This window comes from Ranitomeya imitator, chromosome 1, assembly GCF_032444005.1.
Source record: "Ranitomeya imitator isolate aRanImi1 chromosome 1, aRanImi1.pri, whole genome shotgun sequence".
In the NCBI taxonomy this organism is placed as follows: Eukaryota; Metazoa; Chordata; class Amphibia; order Anura; family Dendrobatidae; genus Ranitomeya; species Ranitomeya imitator.
In genome coordinates, this window is record NC_091282.1 from 72,123,606 (window position 1) to 72,139,135 (window position 15,530).

The 15,530-nt window shown below is 40.9% G+C and overlaps 1 protein-coding gene across 2 annotated transcripts in view; it reads right to left on the reverse strand.

The window, feature by feature from the left end:
• LOC138662352 (phospholipid-transporting ATPase ID-like) overlaps positions 1 to 15,530 on the reverse strand; it is a 283,179-nt gene that overhangs the window by 68,323 nt on the left and 199,326 nt on the right. For both annotated transcript variants that reach the window (XM_069747882.1, XM_069747872.1), the window contains exons 8-13: positions 11,998 to 12,068; positions 9,145 to 9,227; positions 8,673 to 8,831; positions 8,504 to 8,592; positions 7,909 to 8,105; positions 5,861 to 6,069 (exon numbers count right to left, since the gene is read on the reverse strand). In XM_069747882.1, coding sequence (XP_069603983.1) covers positions 5,861 to 6,069; positions 7,909 to 8,105; positions 8,504 to 8,592; positions 8,673 to 8,831; positions 9,145 to 9,227; positions 11,998 to 12,068 — 808 coding nt within the window. The remainder of the gene's footprint in view (positions 1 to 5,860; positions 6,070 to 7,908; positions 8,106 to 8,503; positions 8,593 to 8,672; positions 8,832 to 9,144; positions 9,228 to 11,997; positions 12,069 to 15,530) is intronic.

The following is a 15,530-nucleotide window of genomic DNA, read 5'->3' on the forward strand; positions in this document are numbered from 1 at the left end:
CATCCGCCTTCACATTTTTAGAGCCCGGAAGGTATGAAATCACAAAGTCAAAACGGGCAAAAAACAACGACCAACGAGCTTGTCTAGGATTCAACCGCTTGGCGGACTCGAGATAAGTCAAGTTCTTATGATCAGTCAAGACCACCACGCGATGCTTAGCTCCTTCAAGCCAATGACGCCACTCCTCGAATGCCCACTTCATGGCCAGCAACTCTCGATTGCCCACATCATAATTTCGCTCAGCAGGCGAAAACTTCCTGGAAAAGAAGGCGCATGGTTTCATCACCGAGCAATCAGAACTTCTCTGCGACAAAACAGCCCCTGCTCCAATCTCAGAAGCATCAACCTCGACCTGGAACGGAAGCGAAACATCTGGTTGACACAACACAGGGGCAGAAGAAAAACGACGCTTCAACTCTTGAAAAGCTTCCACCGCAGCAGAAGACCAATTGACCAAATCAGCACCTTTCTTGGTCAAATCGGTCAATGGTTTAGCAATACTAGAAAAATTGCAGATGAAGCGACGATAAAAATTAGCAAAGCCCAGGAACTTTTGCAGACTTTTCAGAGATGTCGGCTGAGTCCAATCATGGATGGCTTGGACCTTAACAGGGTCCATCTCGATAGTAGAAGGGGAAAAGATGAACCCCAAAAATGAAACCTTCTGAACACCAAAGAGACACTTTGATCCCTTCACAAACAAAGAATTAGCACGCAGAACCTGAAACACCGTTCTGACCTGCTTCACATGAGACTCCCAATCATCCGAGAAGATCAAAATGTCATCTAAGTACACAATCAGGAATTTATCCAGGTACTCTCGGAAGATGTCATGCATAAAGGACTGAAACACTGATGGAGCATTGGCAAGTCCGAATGGCATTACTAGATACTCAAAATGGCCCTCGGGCATATTAAATGCAGTTTTCCACTCATCGCCTCGCTTAATACGCACAAAATTATACGCACCACGAAGATCTATCTTGGTGAACCAACTAGCCCCCTTAATCCGAGCAAACAAATCAGATAACAATGGCAAGGGGTACTGAAATTTAACCGTGATCTTATTTAGAAGGCGGTAATCTATACAAGGTCTCAGTGAACCATCCTTCTTGGCTACAAAAAAGAACCCTGCTCCTAATGGCGACGATGACGGGCGAATATGCCCCTTCTCCAAAGACTCCTTCACATAACTCCGCATAGCGGCGTGCTCAGGCACAGATAAATTAAACAGTCGACCTTTTGGGAATTTACTACCAGGAATCAAATCGATAGCACAATCACAATCCCTATGCGGAGGTAGGGTATCGGACTTGGGCTCATCAAATAAATCCCGGTAATCAGACAAGAACTCAGGAACCTCAGAAGGGGTGGATGACGAAATAGTCAGAAATGGGACATCACCATGTACCCCCTGACAACCCCAGCTGGACACAGACATGGATTTCCAATCTAATACTGGATTATGGACTTGTAGCCATGGCAACCCCAACACATGGCAACCAACAACATCTGGTAGACTGGGACAATATCCTCAGAAATAAGAATACAGATAATAAATGGGAAATGTTTAAGAACATCCTAAATAGGCAGTGTAAGCGGTTTATACCTTGTGGGAATAAAAGGACTAGAAATAGGAAAAACCCAATGTGGCTAAACAAAGAAGTAAGACAGGCAATTAACAGTAAAAAGAAAGCATTTGCACTACTAAAGCAGGATGGCACCATTGAAGCTCTAAAAAACTATAGGGAGAAAAATACTTTATCTAAAAAACTAATTAAAGCTGCCAAAAAGGAAACAGAGAAGCACATTGCTAAGGAGAGTAAAACTAATCCCAAACTGTTCTTCAACTATATCAATAGTAAAAGAATAAAAACTGAAAATGTAGGCCCCTTAAAAAATAGTGAGGAAAGAATGGTTGTAGATGACGAGGAAAAAGCTAACATATTAAACACCTTCTTCTCCACGGTATTCACGGTGGAAAATGAAATGCTAGGTGAAATCCCAAGAAACAATGAAAACCCTATATTACGGGTCACCAATCTAACCCAAGAAGAGGTGCGAAACCGGCTAAATAAGATTAAAATAGATAAATCTCCGGGTCCGGATGGCATACACCCACGAGTACTAAGAGAACTAAGTAATGTAATAGATAAACCATTATTTCTTATTTTTAGTGACTCTATAGCGACAGGGTCTGTTCCGCAGGACTGGCGCTTAGCAAATGTGGTGCCAATATTCAAAAAGGGCTCTAAAAGTGAACCTGGAAATTATAGGCCAGTAAGTCTAACCTCTATTGTTGGTAAAATATTTGAAGGGTTTCTGAGGGATGTTATTCTGGATTATCTCAATGAGAATAACTGTTTAACTCCATATCAGCATGGGTTTATGAGAAATCGCTCCTGTCAAACCAATCTAATCAGTTTTTATGAAGAGGTAAGCTATAGGCTGGACCACGGTGAGTCATTGGACGTGGTATATCTCGATTTTTCCAAAGCGTTTGATACCGTGCCGCACAAGAGGTTGGTACACAAAATGAGAATGCTTGGCCTGGGGGAAAATGTGTGTAAATGGGTTAGTAACTGGCTTAGTGATAGAAAGCAGAGGGTGGTTATAAATGGTATAGTCTCTAACTGGGTCGCTGTGACCAGTGGGGTACCGCAGGGGTCAGTATTGGGACCTGTTCTCTTCAACATATTCATTAATGATCTGGTAGAAGGTTTACACAGTAAAATATCGATATTTGCAGATGATACAAAACTATGTAAAGCAGTTAATACAAGAGAAGATAGTATTCTGCTACAGATGGATCTGGATAAGTTGGAAACTTGGGCTGAAAGGTGGCAGATGAGGTTTAACAATGATAAATGTAAGGTTATACACATGGGAAGAGGGAATCAATATCACCATTACACACTGAACGGGAAACCACTGGGTAAATCTGACAGGGAGAAGGACTTGGGGATCCTAGTTAATGATAAACTTACCTGGAGCAGCCAGTGCCAGGCAGCAGCTGCCAAGGCAAACAGGATCATGGGGTGCATTAAAAGAGGTCTGGATACACATGATGAGAGCATTATACTGCCTCTGTACAAATCCCTAGTTAGACCGCACATGGAGTACTGTGTCCAGTTTTGGGCACCGGTGCTCAGGAAGGATATAATGGAACTAGAGAGAGTACAAAGGAGGGCAACAAAATTAATAAAGGGGATGGGAGAACTACAATACCCAGATAGATTAGCGAAATTAGGATTATTTAGTCTAGAAAAAAGACGACTGAGGGGCGATCTAATAACCATGTATAAGTATATAAGGGGACAATACAAATATCTCGCTGAGGATCTGTTTATACCAAGGAAGGTGACGGGCACAAGGGGGCATTCTTTGCGTCTGGAGGAGAGAAGGTTTTTCCACCAACATAGAAGAGGATTCTTTACTGTTAGGGCAGTGAGAATCTGGAATTGCTTGCCTGAGGAGCTGGTGATGGCGAACTCAGTCGAGGGGTTCAAGAGAGGCCTGGATGTCTTCCTGGAGCAGAACAATATTGTATCATACAATTATTAGGTTCTGTAGAAGGACGTAGATCTGGGTATTTATTATGATGGAATATAGGCTGAACTGGATGGACAAATGTCTTTTTTCGGCCTTACTAACTATGTTACTATGTTACTATGTTAACACGACCACATCATGCAGATTATGCAACACCAGAAAGCGAATAACCTCCTGATGTGCAGGAGCCATGCACATGGTCAGCTGGGTCCAGTACTGAGGCTTATTCTTGGCCAAAGGCGTAGCATCAATTCCTCTCAATGGAATAGGACACTGCAAGGGCTCCAAGAAAAACCCACAACGCCTATCATACTCCAAGTCCATCAAATTCAGAGCAGCGCCTGAGTCCACAAATGCCATGACAGAATACGATGACAAAGAGCAGATCAAGGTAACAGACAGAAGAAATTTTGACTGTACCGTACCAATGGTGGCCGACCTAGCGAACCGCTTAGTGCGCTTAGGACAATCAGAGATAGCATGAGTGGAATCACCACAGTAGAAACACAGCCCATTCAGACGTCTGTGTTCTTGCCGTTCAACTCTGGTCAAAGTCCTATCGCACGGCATAGGCTCAGGTTTAAGCTCAGGTAATACCGCCAAATGGTGCACAGATTTACACTCGCGCAAGCGTCGACCGATCTGAATGGCCAAAGACATAGACTCATTCAGACCAGCAGGCATAGGAAATCCCACCATGACATCCTTAAGGGCTTCAGAGAGACCTTTTCTGAAAATAGCTGCGAGCGCACCTTCATTCCACTGAGTGAGTACGGACCACTTTCTAAATTTCTGACAATATACCTCTATTTCATCCTGACCCTGACACAGAGCCAGCAAATTCTTCTCTGCCTGATCCACAGAATTAGGCTCATCGTACAGCAATCCGAGCGCCAGGAAAAATGCATCGATATTACTTAATGCAGGATCTCCTGACGCAAGAGAAAATGCCCAGTCCTGAGGGTCGCCACGCAAAAAAGAAATAACGATCCTAACTTGTTGAACTGGGTCACCAGAGGAGCGAGGTTTCAAAGCCAGAAATAGTTTACAATTATTTTTGAAACTCAGAAATTTAGTTCTATCTCCAAAAAACAAATCAGGAATAGGAATTCTCGGTTCTAACATAGAATTCTGAACCACAAAGTCTTGAATACTTTGTACTCTTGCCGTGAGCTGATCCACACATGAAGACAGACCTTTAATGTCCATTGCTACACCTGTGTCCTGAACCACCCAAATGTCTAGGGGAAAAAAAAGGCAAAACACAGTGCAAAGAAAAAAAAATGGTCTCAGAACTTCTTTTTTCCCTCTATTGGGAATCATTAGTACTTTGGGCCTCCAGTACTGTTATGAAAGGTAATTCAGTACCACAATGGACATAGAGGTCAGCGCACATACAGTGACCTGGCAATAACCCAAAAAACAAGAACGAGCTCTGAGACGTGGGAACTCTGTTGACCGCAATCCCTAATCCTCTCCAACCACACTAAAGGCAGCCGTGGATTGCGCCTAACGCTCCCTATGCAACTCGGCACGGCCTGAGAAACTAGCTAGCCTGAAGATAGAAAATAAGCCTACCTTGCCTCAGAGAAATACCCCAAAGGAAAAGGCAGCCCCCACATATAATGACTGTGAGTTAAGATGAAAAGACAGACGTAGAGATGAAATAGATTTAGCAAAGTGAGGCCCAACTTTCTGAACAGAGCGAGGATAGGAAAGGTAACTTTGCGGTCAACACAAAACCCTACAAAAACCACGCAAAGGGGGCAAAAAGACCCTCCGTACCGAACTAACGGCACGGAGGTACACCCTCTGCGTCCCAGAGCTTCCAGCAAGCAGTAAAAAACAAATTGACAAGCTGGACAGAAAAAAAACAGCAAACAAATAGCAAAGAGGAACTTAGCTATGCAGAGCAGCAGGCCACAGGAACGATCCAGGAGGAAACAGGTCCAATACTAGAACACTGACTGGAGGCCAGGATCAAAGCACTAGGTGGAGTTAAATAGAGCAGCACCTAACGACTTCACCACATCACCTGAGGAAGGAAACTCAGAAGCCGCAGTACCACTTTCCTCCACCAACGGAAGCTCACAGAGAGAACCAGCCGAAGTACCACTTGTGACCACAGGAGGGAGCTCTGCCACAGAATTCACAACAGAGGCCCTAAGACCAGGGGGAACACAGCAGCGAGTGTAGAGAAGTTGCGCCCATTGACAATAATTTCTAAAGTAGGGAAAACTCCTTTAAGCTGATAAAAAGGTAACATTAAAAAAAGGAGATGGTTCCCAGAGTGGACGAGGCTACTCACCGTATGAATTGCCATTGATAGAGCACTTATTGAAGGTCATGATGTTCTGAGTGAGAGTCCCGGTCTTGTCAGAAAAGATATATTTAATCTGTCCCAGCTCCTCGTTGAGGGTGGTGGTGCGAGCCTCTGATGGAGTGTCCTTCTTTGGGTAATACATCTTACGGTCCCAATTGATATAGAAGCTGTTACCAAGACGAATGATTTCAACACTAAGGACAAAAAAAAAGTAAAGAAATTCAGCAGTGGCTTAAAAAGTGACAACTATTTTGTCTGCACGTCCCTTGATCACTTTTGCAAAAACGACAGCTGAAACTCAATTGACAATATTTCTTTAAATCTGTCAGCAGGTTTTTGCTATGTAATCGGAGAGCCGCATGATATAGGGACAGAGACCCAGATTTCAGCGGAGTGTCACTTAGTGGGCTGTTGTTTCATGAAAATCAGTGTTTTATCAGCAGGAGATTATCACTACAGGACTAGTTGTCTCGTGCCTTCTAGTCAACTGTGGTGTGTAACCACGCCCCCACCACTGATTGGCAGTTGTACATTTATAGAAAGCTGCTAATCAGTGGTGTGGGCGGGATTATATAGTGGTGTGGGCGGGGTTATACAGGGCTCAACATTTGAGCACTGCATGATCTGCAGCAGAGAAAACAGGGATTGTATCAAAATGGCAGCAAGCAGACAAGAAAGTGACACATCACTAGAATCAGGGTCTCTGCCCATACATCATGCTGCTTTCAGATAATAATGTTATTTTCATACTCTCCTTCTCTTTTTATGTTTGTCAATATATCAGGCGTTACCGGTTCATAAATAAAGAAAAGACCTATCAGTTTTTCACCATTTTTTATAACCACCAAAATAAATTTTTAAATTTGTTCCCCCATCTGTAATAGTTATTTTTCTATATCAGATGAGGTTTTTCTTTTCAATGGGTTTTATTTACTTTTCGCCAACTTTTTAATCTTCTTATTTTTAATTTTTTTTAAATATATATTTTACATGTTGTGCTCTCCATAAGGTCACGAAGGACCTCTGGGAGCAATTTTGAAACTTGAAAACCCTATTTTTGTAATCCAATTTCCTATTACTGTTGCTGTTATATTGGCCTTCTCGCTACATAGCAAACCTGACTGTGTCTCCTAGGACCAAACAGCTCCTGCTTCCTCCCTACACCCAGCGATCATGAGTGCTGTTAGCGCTTCCTATTACTGCATACCAAACGCTGCTTCAGAGCTGTGTAAATAGCCATCAGGAAGGCAGAGTTGGTAATTAACCATCTCTGCCTTCTTTATGGGGATCTCAGCAGTCAAACAGCCGGCTCCCTGCTCAGGTAATTGTGTGCGCCTACTCTTCTCTACAGTGCAGCGTAGAACGTGGACCGCCCGGACTTTTATAATCTGTGGCTGGTGGGGAGGTAGTAAAAGGGATGTCCACTTATGGGGTCTTTTTTTCACTTAAAATACATGTATTTTGGGTATAAAATCAATTGTGTTTCATTAAACATTTTGAACCGTTCGGCTTTTAGAGGATCTTTGTTTTGATGTGGTCAGTGTCCATAAATCAGCTGAAAGGATTGAAAAAGATAAATAAAAGGGAGTTACAAACTCCTCTTCGGATTGTCAGAACGAGCTCAGTGATAGATTCAGCCAACAAAAAATCAACACAGAGACGATAAGATGCAAATGGTGGATTTTTTTTTTTTTTTAACTAAACCCTACTGCAAAATGACTCCAAGAAAACAGCTTCACCAAGCTTTGAATCGGCAGCTGCACAAGGAGACATGACAGCGAAAGGAGGCATTAGAAAAAAACATAGAGCTAACCATAAACTGGCCAAAACAGAGCAATTTGAAGCTTTCAAGATTTCTTTTGTATAACAAACGGTCTTAAGTCTAACGAGTCAAGAGAAAACCGAATTATTTCCAGATGGGCTCCTGAATCCCAAAGAAACTCAACCCAAAGTTGCTCCACAACCATTAGAGATATAGGAGATCATCTTCATTTATTTTCTAAGGGTCGTAGATTAGTAGACAAAAGTCCAACCTGACGTAAAGTGAGATGGGAACCACAGTATTGAGGATAATGACATAGGACCAAAACATGAGGAACCCGGAGAAGGCTGCGTTGTTGACGTCTTTTGGCCATGGCAGGTAGACTTGGAAATAATAGCCTTGTTTGCTTTCCCAAATTCCATTCCCAATAGCAAGAATAATGCACATAATCGCCAGAAACCCAAAGATCTGTCGAAAAAAAACGAGAGAAGAAACGTAAAGGTTTGTCCTTCGTTATCATAAATTAGGTCATTTTATACATAGATATAAATTACATGTTTTATAACTTTCCAACTTCTGATTTAAAGAAAAGTGTGTGTGTGTGTGTGTGTGTGTGTGAGAGTGTGTGTGTGTGTGTGTGTGTGTGTGTGAGTGAGTGAGTGAGTGTGTGTGTGTGTGTGAGAGTGTGTGTGTGTGTGTGTGTGTGTGTGTAAAGGAGGAGGGGATGTCAATATTTTTGCAATGGACCCAGTAGGCTTAAATTTGTTGGATGGATTAAGTGAAAATACACGTCCATACATATCATATCCATTTCTCTCTCCTCCAGTAATGAGATGTATCGGAGCACGTTGTTATAAGTGACGTACCCAAAGGACAAGGATGTTCATAAGCCGGTCAATGCTGGTCCTTTTTAGGGTTGTCCGACCACTGTTCTGCATCAGTTTTGTGTCAGGTCCTAAAATTAAGAAATTAGGTCAATTAACATATGTCTTTTCCTAGGAAACTTGCCAGGGGGAAACTTGGACATCAACTAACCTGCGAAGATGACCATCCCAAAGCACCACTCTGTGTTCCTAAGAGTGCAGCCCCGCAGTAAGATCTTGCCATTGTCCAGGGCATATTTTTCTCCCTGGTAGGTCAGGGTCCCAGTGAAAGTGTCCAGTCTGTTATTGGGAGCCTCACATGCAATTTCACCTAGAAGAACAAATTGAAAAATAATAAGATTTTTCTTAGATAGTTGATCTTTTGCCCGATATTGACAGCTAAAACATTAGAAATATGGTAACTACGATAGATAACCATGAAAGTAAAGTTCTACAGCCAGGCGGAAGAGTGAGCCATGTGTTACAGACAACAGAGCTGCTTGCCTGTTGATTTGGGAAGTTCTGGCTTTTTACAGTGGGGTGTAATAAAATGTATGTCTACATCTGTGGACAGGACGGACAGTCTCCATGTGACTCTACATATTAAATTTGTGGCCCTAGGCTAAAACACATATCTGGCATACCATCAAACTGCGAGAGATCTGTCAGGTTCTCTCCAAGGTCTCCTGTTATGGTAAGAGCCTGCTTCACCTTCAGATTGGTCTCCCTGAAAGAAGTTACATAAAATTAGGTGCCTATGGGGTCAATACAAAGACATTAAGGGATTCTCTACACAAGCCGGGCTGCTGAGCTCCACGATGGGCTGCAGCGCTGTTGATGTGACCTCACTGCAGACAATAACAGACATAAAGCAATAACGGAGACTCAGTGCCAGGATCTTATTTTTTTAAACAAAAACGGCACCTGGGGACAATTTTCCTAAAAAACCCATTTCATTTCCAACAATAAAGTGATTTCAAGCAATAAAAACTACTATAATACTGCCCTTATGTACAATAAAATAACTACTATAATACTCCCCCCTATATACAATAAAAATAACTACTATAATACTGCTCCTATTTACAAGAATATAACTGCTAGAATACTGCCCATATGTACAATAATATAACTACTATAATACTGCTCCTATTTACAAGAATATAACTGCTATAATACTGCCCCTATGTACAAGAATATAACTACTATAATACTGCTCCTATTTACAAGAATATAACTGCTATAATACTGCCCCATGTACAAGAATATAACTACTATAATACTGCTCCTATGTACAAGAATATAACTACTATAATACTACCCCATGTCCAAGAATATAACTACTATAATACTGCTCCTATGTACAAGAATATAACTACTATAATACTGCTCCTAAACACAAGAATATAACTACTATAATACTGCTCCTATGTACAAGAATATAACTACTATAATACTGCCCCTATGTACAAGAATATAACTACTATAATACTACCCCTATGTACAAGAATATAACTACTATAATACTGCTCCTATGTACAAGAATATAACCGCATGACAAACATAGAGATTGGAACAGCACCAGGGCTCGCCTTCTGGTTCTATGCCCCTTTGCTTATTTCACCGATATATACCAATTGCGTTTTCCAGATAAAGCTACTGGATACGGTGCTCTGCTCAATAAGTAACAGCAATCTTCATATCTCATCAAAGGATAATAAAAGAAGCGGCACTCACCAGTTTGCTGAAAAAAGTGTCTTTAATGCAGCCTTAATCCATGCTTACAGGCTATTCAGACACGTTGCAGGTGATTGTGAGGGTGCGGGGAGTGAAGGAGGACCTTCACTCCCCGCACCCTCACAATCACCTGCAACGTGTCTGAATAGCCTGTAAGCATGGATTAAGGCTGCATTAAAGACACTTTTTTCAGCAAACTGGTGAGTGCCGCTTCTTTTATTATCCTTTGATGAGACAAGAATATAACTACTATAATACTGCCCCCTATGCACAAGAATATAACTACTATAATACTGCTCCTATGTACAAGAATATAACAACTATAATACTGCTCCTATGTACAAGAATATAACTACTATAATACTGCCTCTATGTACAGAATATAACTACTATAATACTGCCCCTATGTACAGAATATAACTACTATAATACTGCCCCTATGTACAAGAATATAACTACTATAATACAGCCCCTATGTACAAGAATATAACTACTATAATACTGCCCCTATATACAGAATATAACTACTATAATACTGCCCCTATGTACAAGAATATAACAACTATAATACTGCTCCTATGTACAAGAATATAACTACTATAATACTGCCCCTATGTACAGAATATAACTACTATAATACTGCCCCTATGTACAAGAATATAACTACTATAATACTGCTCCTATGTACAAGAATATAACTACTATAATACTGCTCCTATGAACAAGAATATAACTACTATAATACTGCCCCTATGTACGAGAATATAACTACTATAATACTGCCCTCTATGTACAAGAATATAACTACTATAATACTGCCCCATGTACAAGAATATAACTACTATAATATTGCCCCTATGTACAAGAATATAATTACTATAATACTGTCCCTATGTGCAAGAATATAACTACTATAATACTGCTCCTATGTACAAGAATATAATTACTATAATACTGCTCCTATGTACAAGAATATAACTACTATAATACTGTCCCTATGTGCAAGGATATAACTACTATAATATTGCCCCTATGTACAAGAATATAATTACTATAATACTGTCCCTATGTGCAAGAATATAACTACTATAATACTGCTCCTATGTACAAGAATAAAACTACTATAATACTGCCCCTATGTACAAGAATATAACTACTATAATACTGCTCCTATGTACAAGAATATAACTACTATAATACTGCCCCATGTACAAGAATATAACTACCATAATACTGCCCCCTATGTACTAGAATATAACTACTATAATACTGTCCCTATGTGCAAGAATATAACTACTATAATACTGCCCCCATGTACAAGAATATAACTACTATAATACTGCTTCTATACATGAAAATGTAGTTGTTTTTCTAAGAACCATTAGGCTATGTGCACACGTTCAGGTTTTTTCTCATTTTTTTATAAAAACTCATTAAAAATGCATACATTATGCATCCTATCATTTAGAATGCATTCTGCATGTTTTGTGCACATGATGCATTTTTTTCCGCGAAAAAAAAGCATCGCGGTAAAAAAAGCAGCATGTTCATTAATTTTGTGGATTTTCTGCGTTTTTCCCGCTATTCCATGCATTTGGGAAAAAACGCACAAAAACGCATCAAAACGCGAAAGAAAAAAACGCATGCGGATTTCTGGCAGAAATGTCCGGTTTTTGTCAGGAAAATTTCTGCAAGAAATCCTGACGTGTGCACATACCCTTATAGTTCTGAGCTGTGGATTGTGAGATAGAATCACTTACCCGTCCAGCTCGGCCGTTTCGACATATATCAGGCTGTTGGGTTCGCTGCTAGAAAGTAACAGCAGATCTGCCTAAACACAAGAGAGCAGTGATATCTCTTTGTACTAGAACAGTGGACGTTACATAACAGAGGAAACGCTCTTATCTCTATTGGAACGGACTGGTCACCATCAGAAATCTCAATCTATAAAATGAAGACAGACAGGGCCGACCCGGGGCAGGAAAGGCAACAATCCCAACCAGCTATTATTAGCTAAACGTATTTCAGATCTCAAATAACTGGACGTGGAAGAGGTAATGGGACATTTATTTCTATTTTATATTTTTTATTGTTGTGTTGTGCTACGTTGCAATTTTTTATGCATTTTGGCTGCAACATTTTTTTTGGCAATATCAACAGTATATGAATTCTGCAATCTCTTGTATTTGTGGCTATTTTTTGTCTAGTTTTTCTGTTTTAGGGCTATTTTGTGCTTTTTTTTTTAAGTTGTGCCTATTTTGAAGTCTGATTTCTACTTCTATTCTCTACTTTAGTTTTTGCCTGCTTTTCCGTTTGTTCGCCAGCACTGATGTGATTTTTGTAATTCTGATATTCACTATTTGCAAGTTTTTTCAAAGTCGTATAAAATTTTGCACAAACATACTTCAGGTCCGCAAAATATGACAAACATGTTTATATTCTTTGTGTGTATCAGAACAACACAGAATAAAACAGATAAAATAAGGCAAATTGGACATAATTTCACACAAAACTCAAAAATTGGGCCGGACAAAATAGTGGGTAAATAACTGTTTCAAGCATGTGATGCTCATTCAAACTCACCTGTGGCAAGTAACAGGTGTGGGCAATATGAAAATCACACCTGAAATCAGATAAAAAGGGAAGAAGTTGACTCAATCTTTGCACTGTGTGTCTGTGTGCCAAACTAAGCATGGAGAACACAAAGAGGAGAGGAGAATTGTCTAAGGACTTCAGAACCAATATTAATGAAAAATATCAACAATCTTAAGATTACAAGTCCATCTCCAGAGATCTTGATGTTCCTTTGTCCATGGTGGGTAACATAATCAAGAAGTTTACAACTAATGGCACTGTAGCTAATCTCCCTGGACAAGAACGGCAGAGAAAAATTGATGAAAGGTTGCAACGCAGGATAGTCCGGATGGTGGATAAGCAGCCCCAATCAAGCTGTCCTGCAGGCTCGGGGTGCATCAGTGTCATCGCGAACTATCCGTCGATATTTAAATGAAATTAAAAGCTATGGCAGGAGGCCACAAATTTTGGAAAAGTGTCAACAATTTATCTGGCCCATTTTGGGGATTTGGTGTGAAATTATGTCTAATTTTATTTTTTTCTCTTTTTTTGAGTTGTTCCAATACACACAAAAGGAAATAAACATGTGTGTAACAAAATGTGTAACTGCAATCATTTTCTGGGAGAAATATTATATTTTCTGGAACACTTTCAGCCATGACCGATTATATATATATATATATGTATATATATATATAGGAAAAAAACAAATCAGCACTTCCAATGTGAACACGTGCAAGCTGCAAACTGCAACACAGATATAAAAAAAGACCACAGCAGCACATGTACATGAATCGGCCATGTGAGAACACAGACAAATATACATTTCACAAAAATATTTTTTCATAAAAATTTTTTCAAAAATTTTTTTTTTCATAAAACTTACAGTTAAAATGGAGATTCTTAGCGCATAAATTGTCCAATTCATGTGTACCCATCAACCACAGCAAGGTGATCTCCCCCTGATGGGTCCTACTCTACTGTACATGCCACTCTTGGGCCACCAGCCTACAACTTCGGACAAACACGTCACTCTGGGCTAGACCTACAATTTATGGGCAGGTAGAGTTAATTACCGCCACCTGCTGATTTGTTTTTTTCCTCTATTTGTATGGATGTGGCAACATCCAGACTTATCTTGCACTCCCCCCATTGACCTTGCAGGTGGCGGTAATTAAATCTCTATTTTAACTGTAAGTTTTATGAAAAAATTTTTTTGTGAAATGTATATTTGTCTGTGTTTTCACATGGCCGATTCATGTACATGTGCCGCTGTGGTCTTTTTTTATATATGTATATATATATATATATATATATATATATATATATATATATATACATATATATATATATATTTATATATATTTTTTATTTATTTATATATATATATACCGTATATATATATATATATATATATATTATAACGTTGGGAGCGTCACTCTGTCCGAAGCCTTTATAGACTGCGCAAGTGCAGTGCGCCGGCGCAGTCTGGACCCCACAGGGCGACGCTCCCAGGAGATCGCGGTATGCGTAAACACTGAACGCACACCACGATCTCCAAAGGAGAGGCAGGGACCGCCAGAAGGGTGAGTATATTCACCTGTCCCCCGTTCCAGCGCTTCGTGCGGCTCCGTCTCCGTGTCCCGCTCCTCTGCCTGTGACGTTCACAGTTCAGAGGGCGCGATGACGCGCTTAATGCGCGCCGCCCTCTGACTGAACAGTCACAGCCAGAGGAGCCGGAAGAAGCGGCGGGCAGCGCTGGAACGGGACAAACAGGTGAGTATAGCAAGTGCTGGGGGGCCTGAGCTGGCAGCGATACCGGAACCTGACCCCCACAGCGCGCCGGTGTCCCCGCCTGCTCAGGCCCCCCAGCACTCAGCGCCCAGCGACGATAGGTGAGTATGGTATTTTTTTTTTAATATATCGCAGCAGCATACGGGGCATATATTATGGAGCATCTTATGGGGGCCATAAACCATAATGGAGCAGTGTACGGGGGCATATACAATGGAGCATCTTATGGGGGCCATAAACCATAATGGAGCAGTGTACGGGGGCATATAATACCATGGAGCATCTTATGGGGCCATCAACCATAATGGAGCAGTGTACGGGGGCATATATTATGGAGCTTCTTATGGGGGCCATAAACCATAATGGAGCAGTGTACGGGGGCATATATTATGGAGCATCTTATGGGGGCCATAAACCATAATGGAGCAGTGTACGGGGGCATATATTATGGAGCATCTTATGGGGGCCATAAATCATAATGGAGCAGTGTACGGGGGCATATACAATGGAGCATCTTATGGGGGCCATAAACCATAATGGAGCAATGTACGGGGCATATACCATGGAGCATCTTATGGGGGCCATAAACCTTTATGGAGCAGTGTACGGGGGCATATAATATGGAGCATCTTATGGGGGCCATAAACCATAATGGAGCAGTGTACGGGGGCATATAATACCATGGAGCATCTTATGGGGCCATCAACCATAATGGAGCAGTGTGCGGGGGCATATATTATGGAGCATCTTATGGGGGCCATCAACCATAATGGAGCAGTGTACGGGGGCATATAATATAGAGCATCTTATGGGGGCCATAAACCATAATGGAGCAGTGTACGGGGGCATATACTATGGAGCATCTTATGGGGGCCATCAACCATAATGGAGCAGTGTACGGGGGCATATAATATGGAGCATCTTA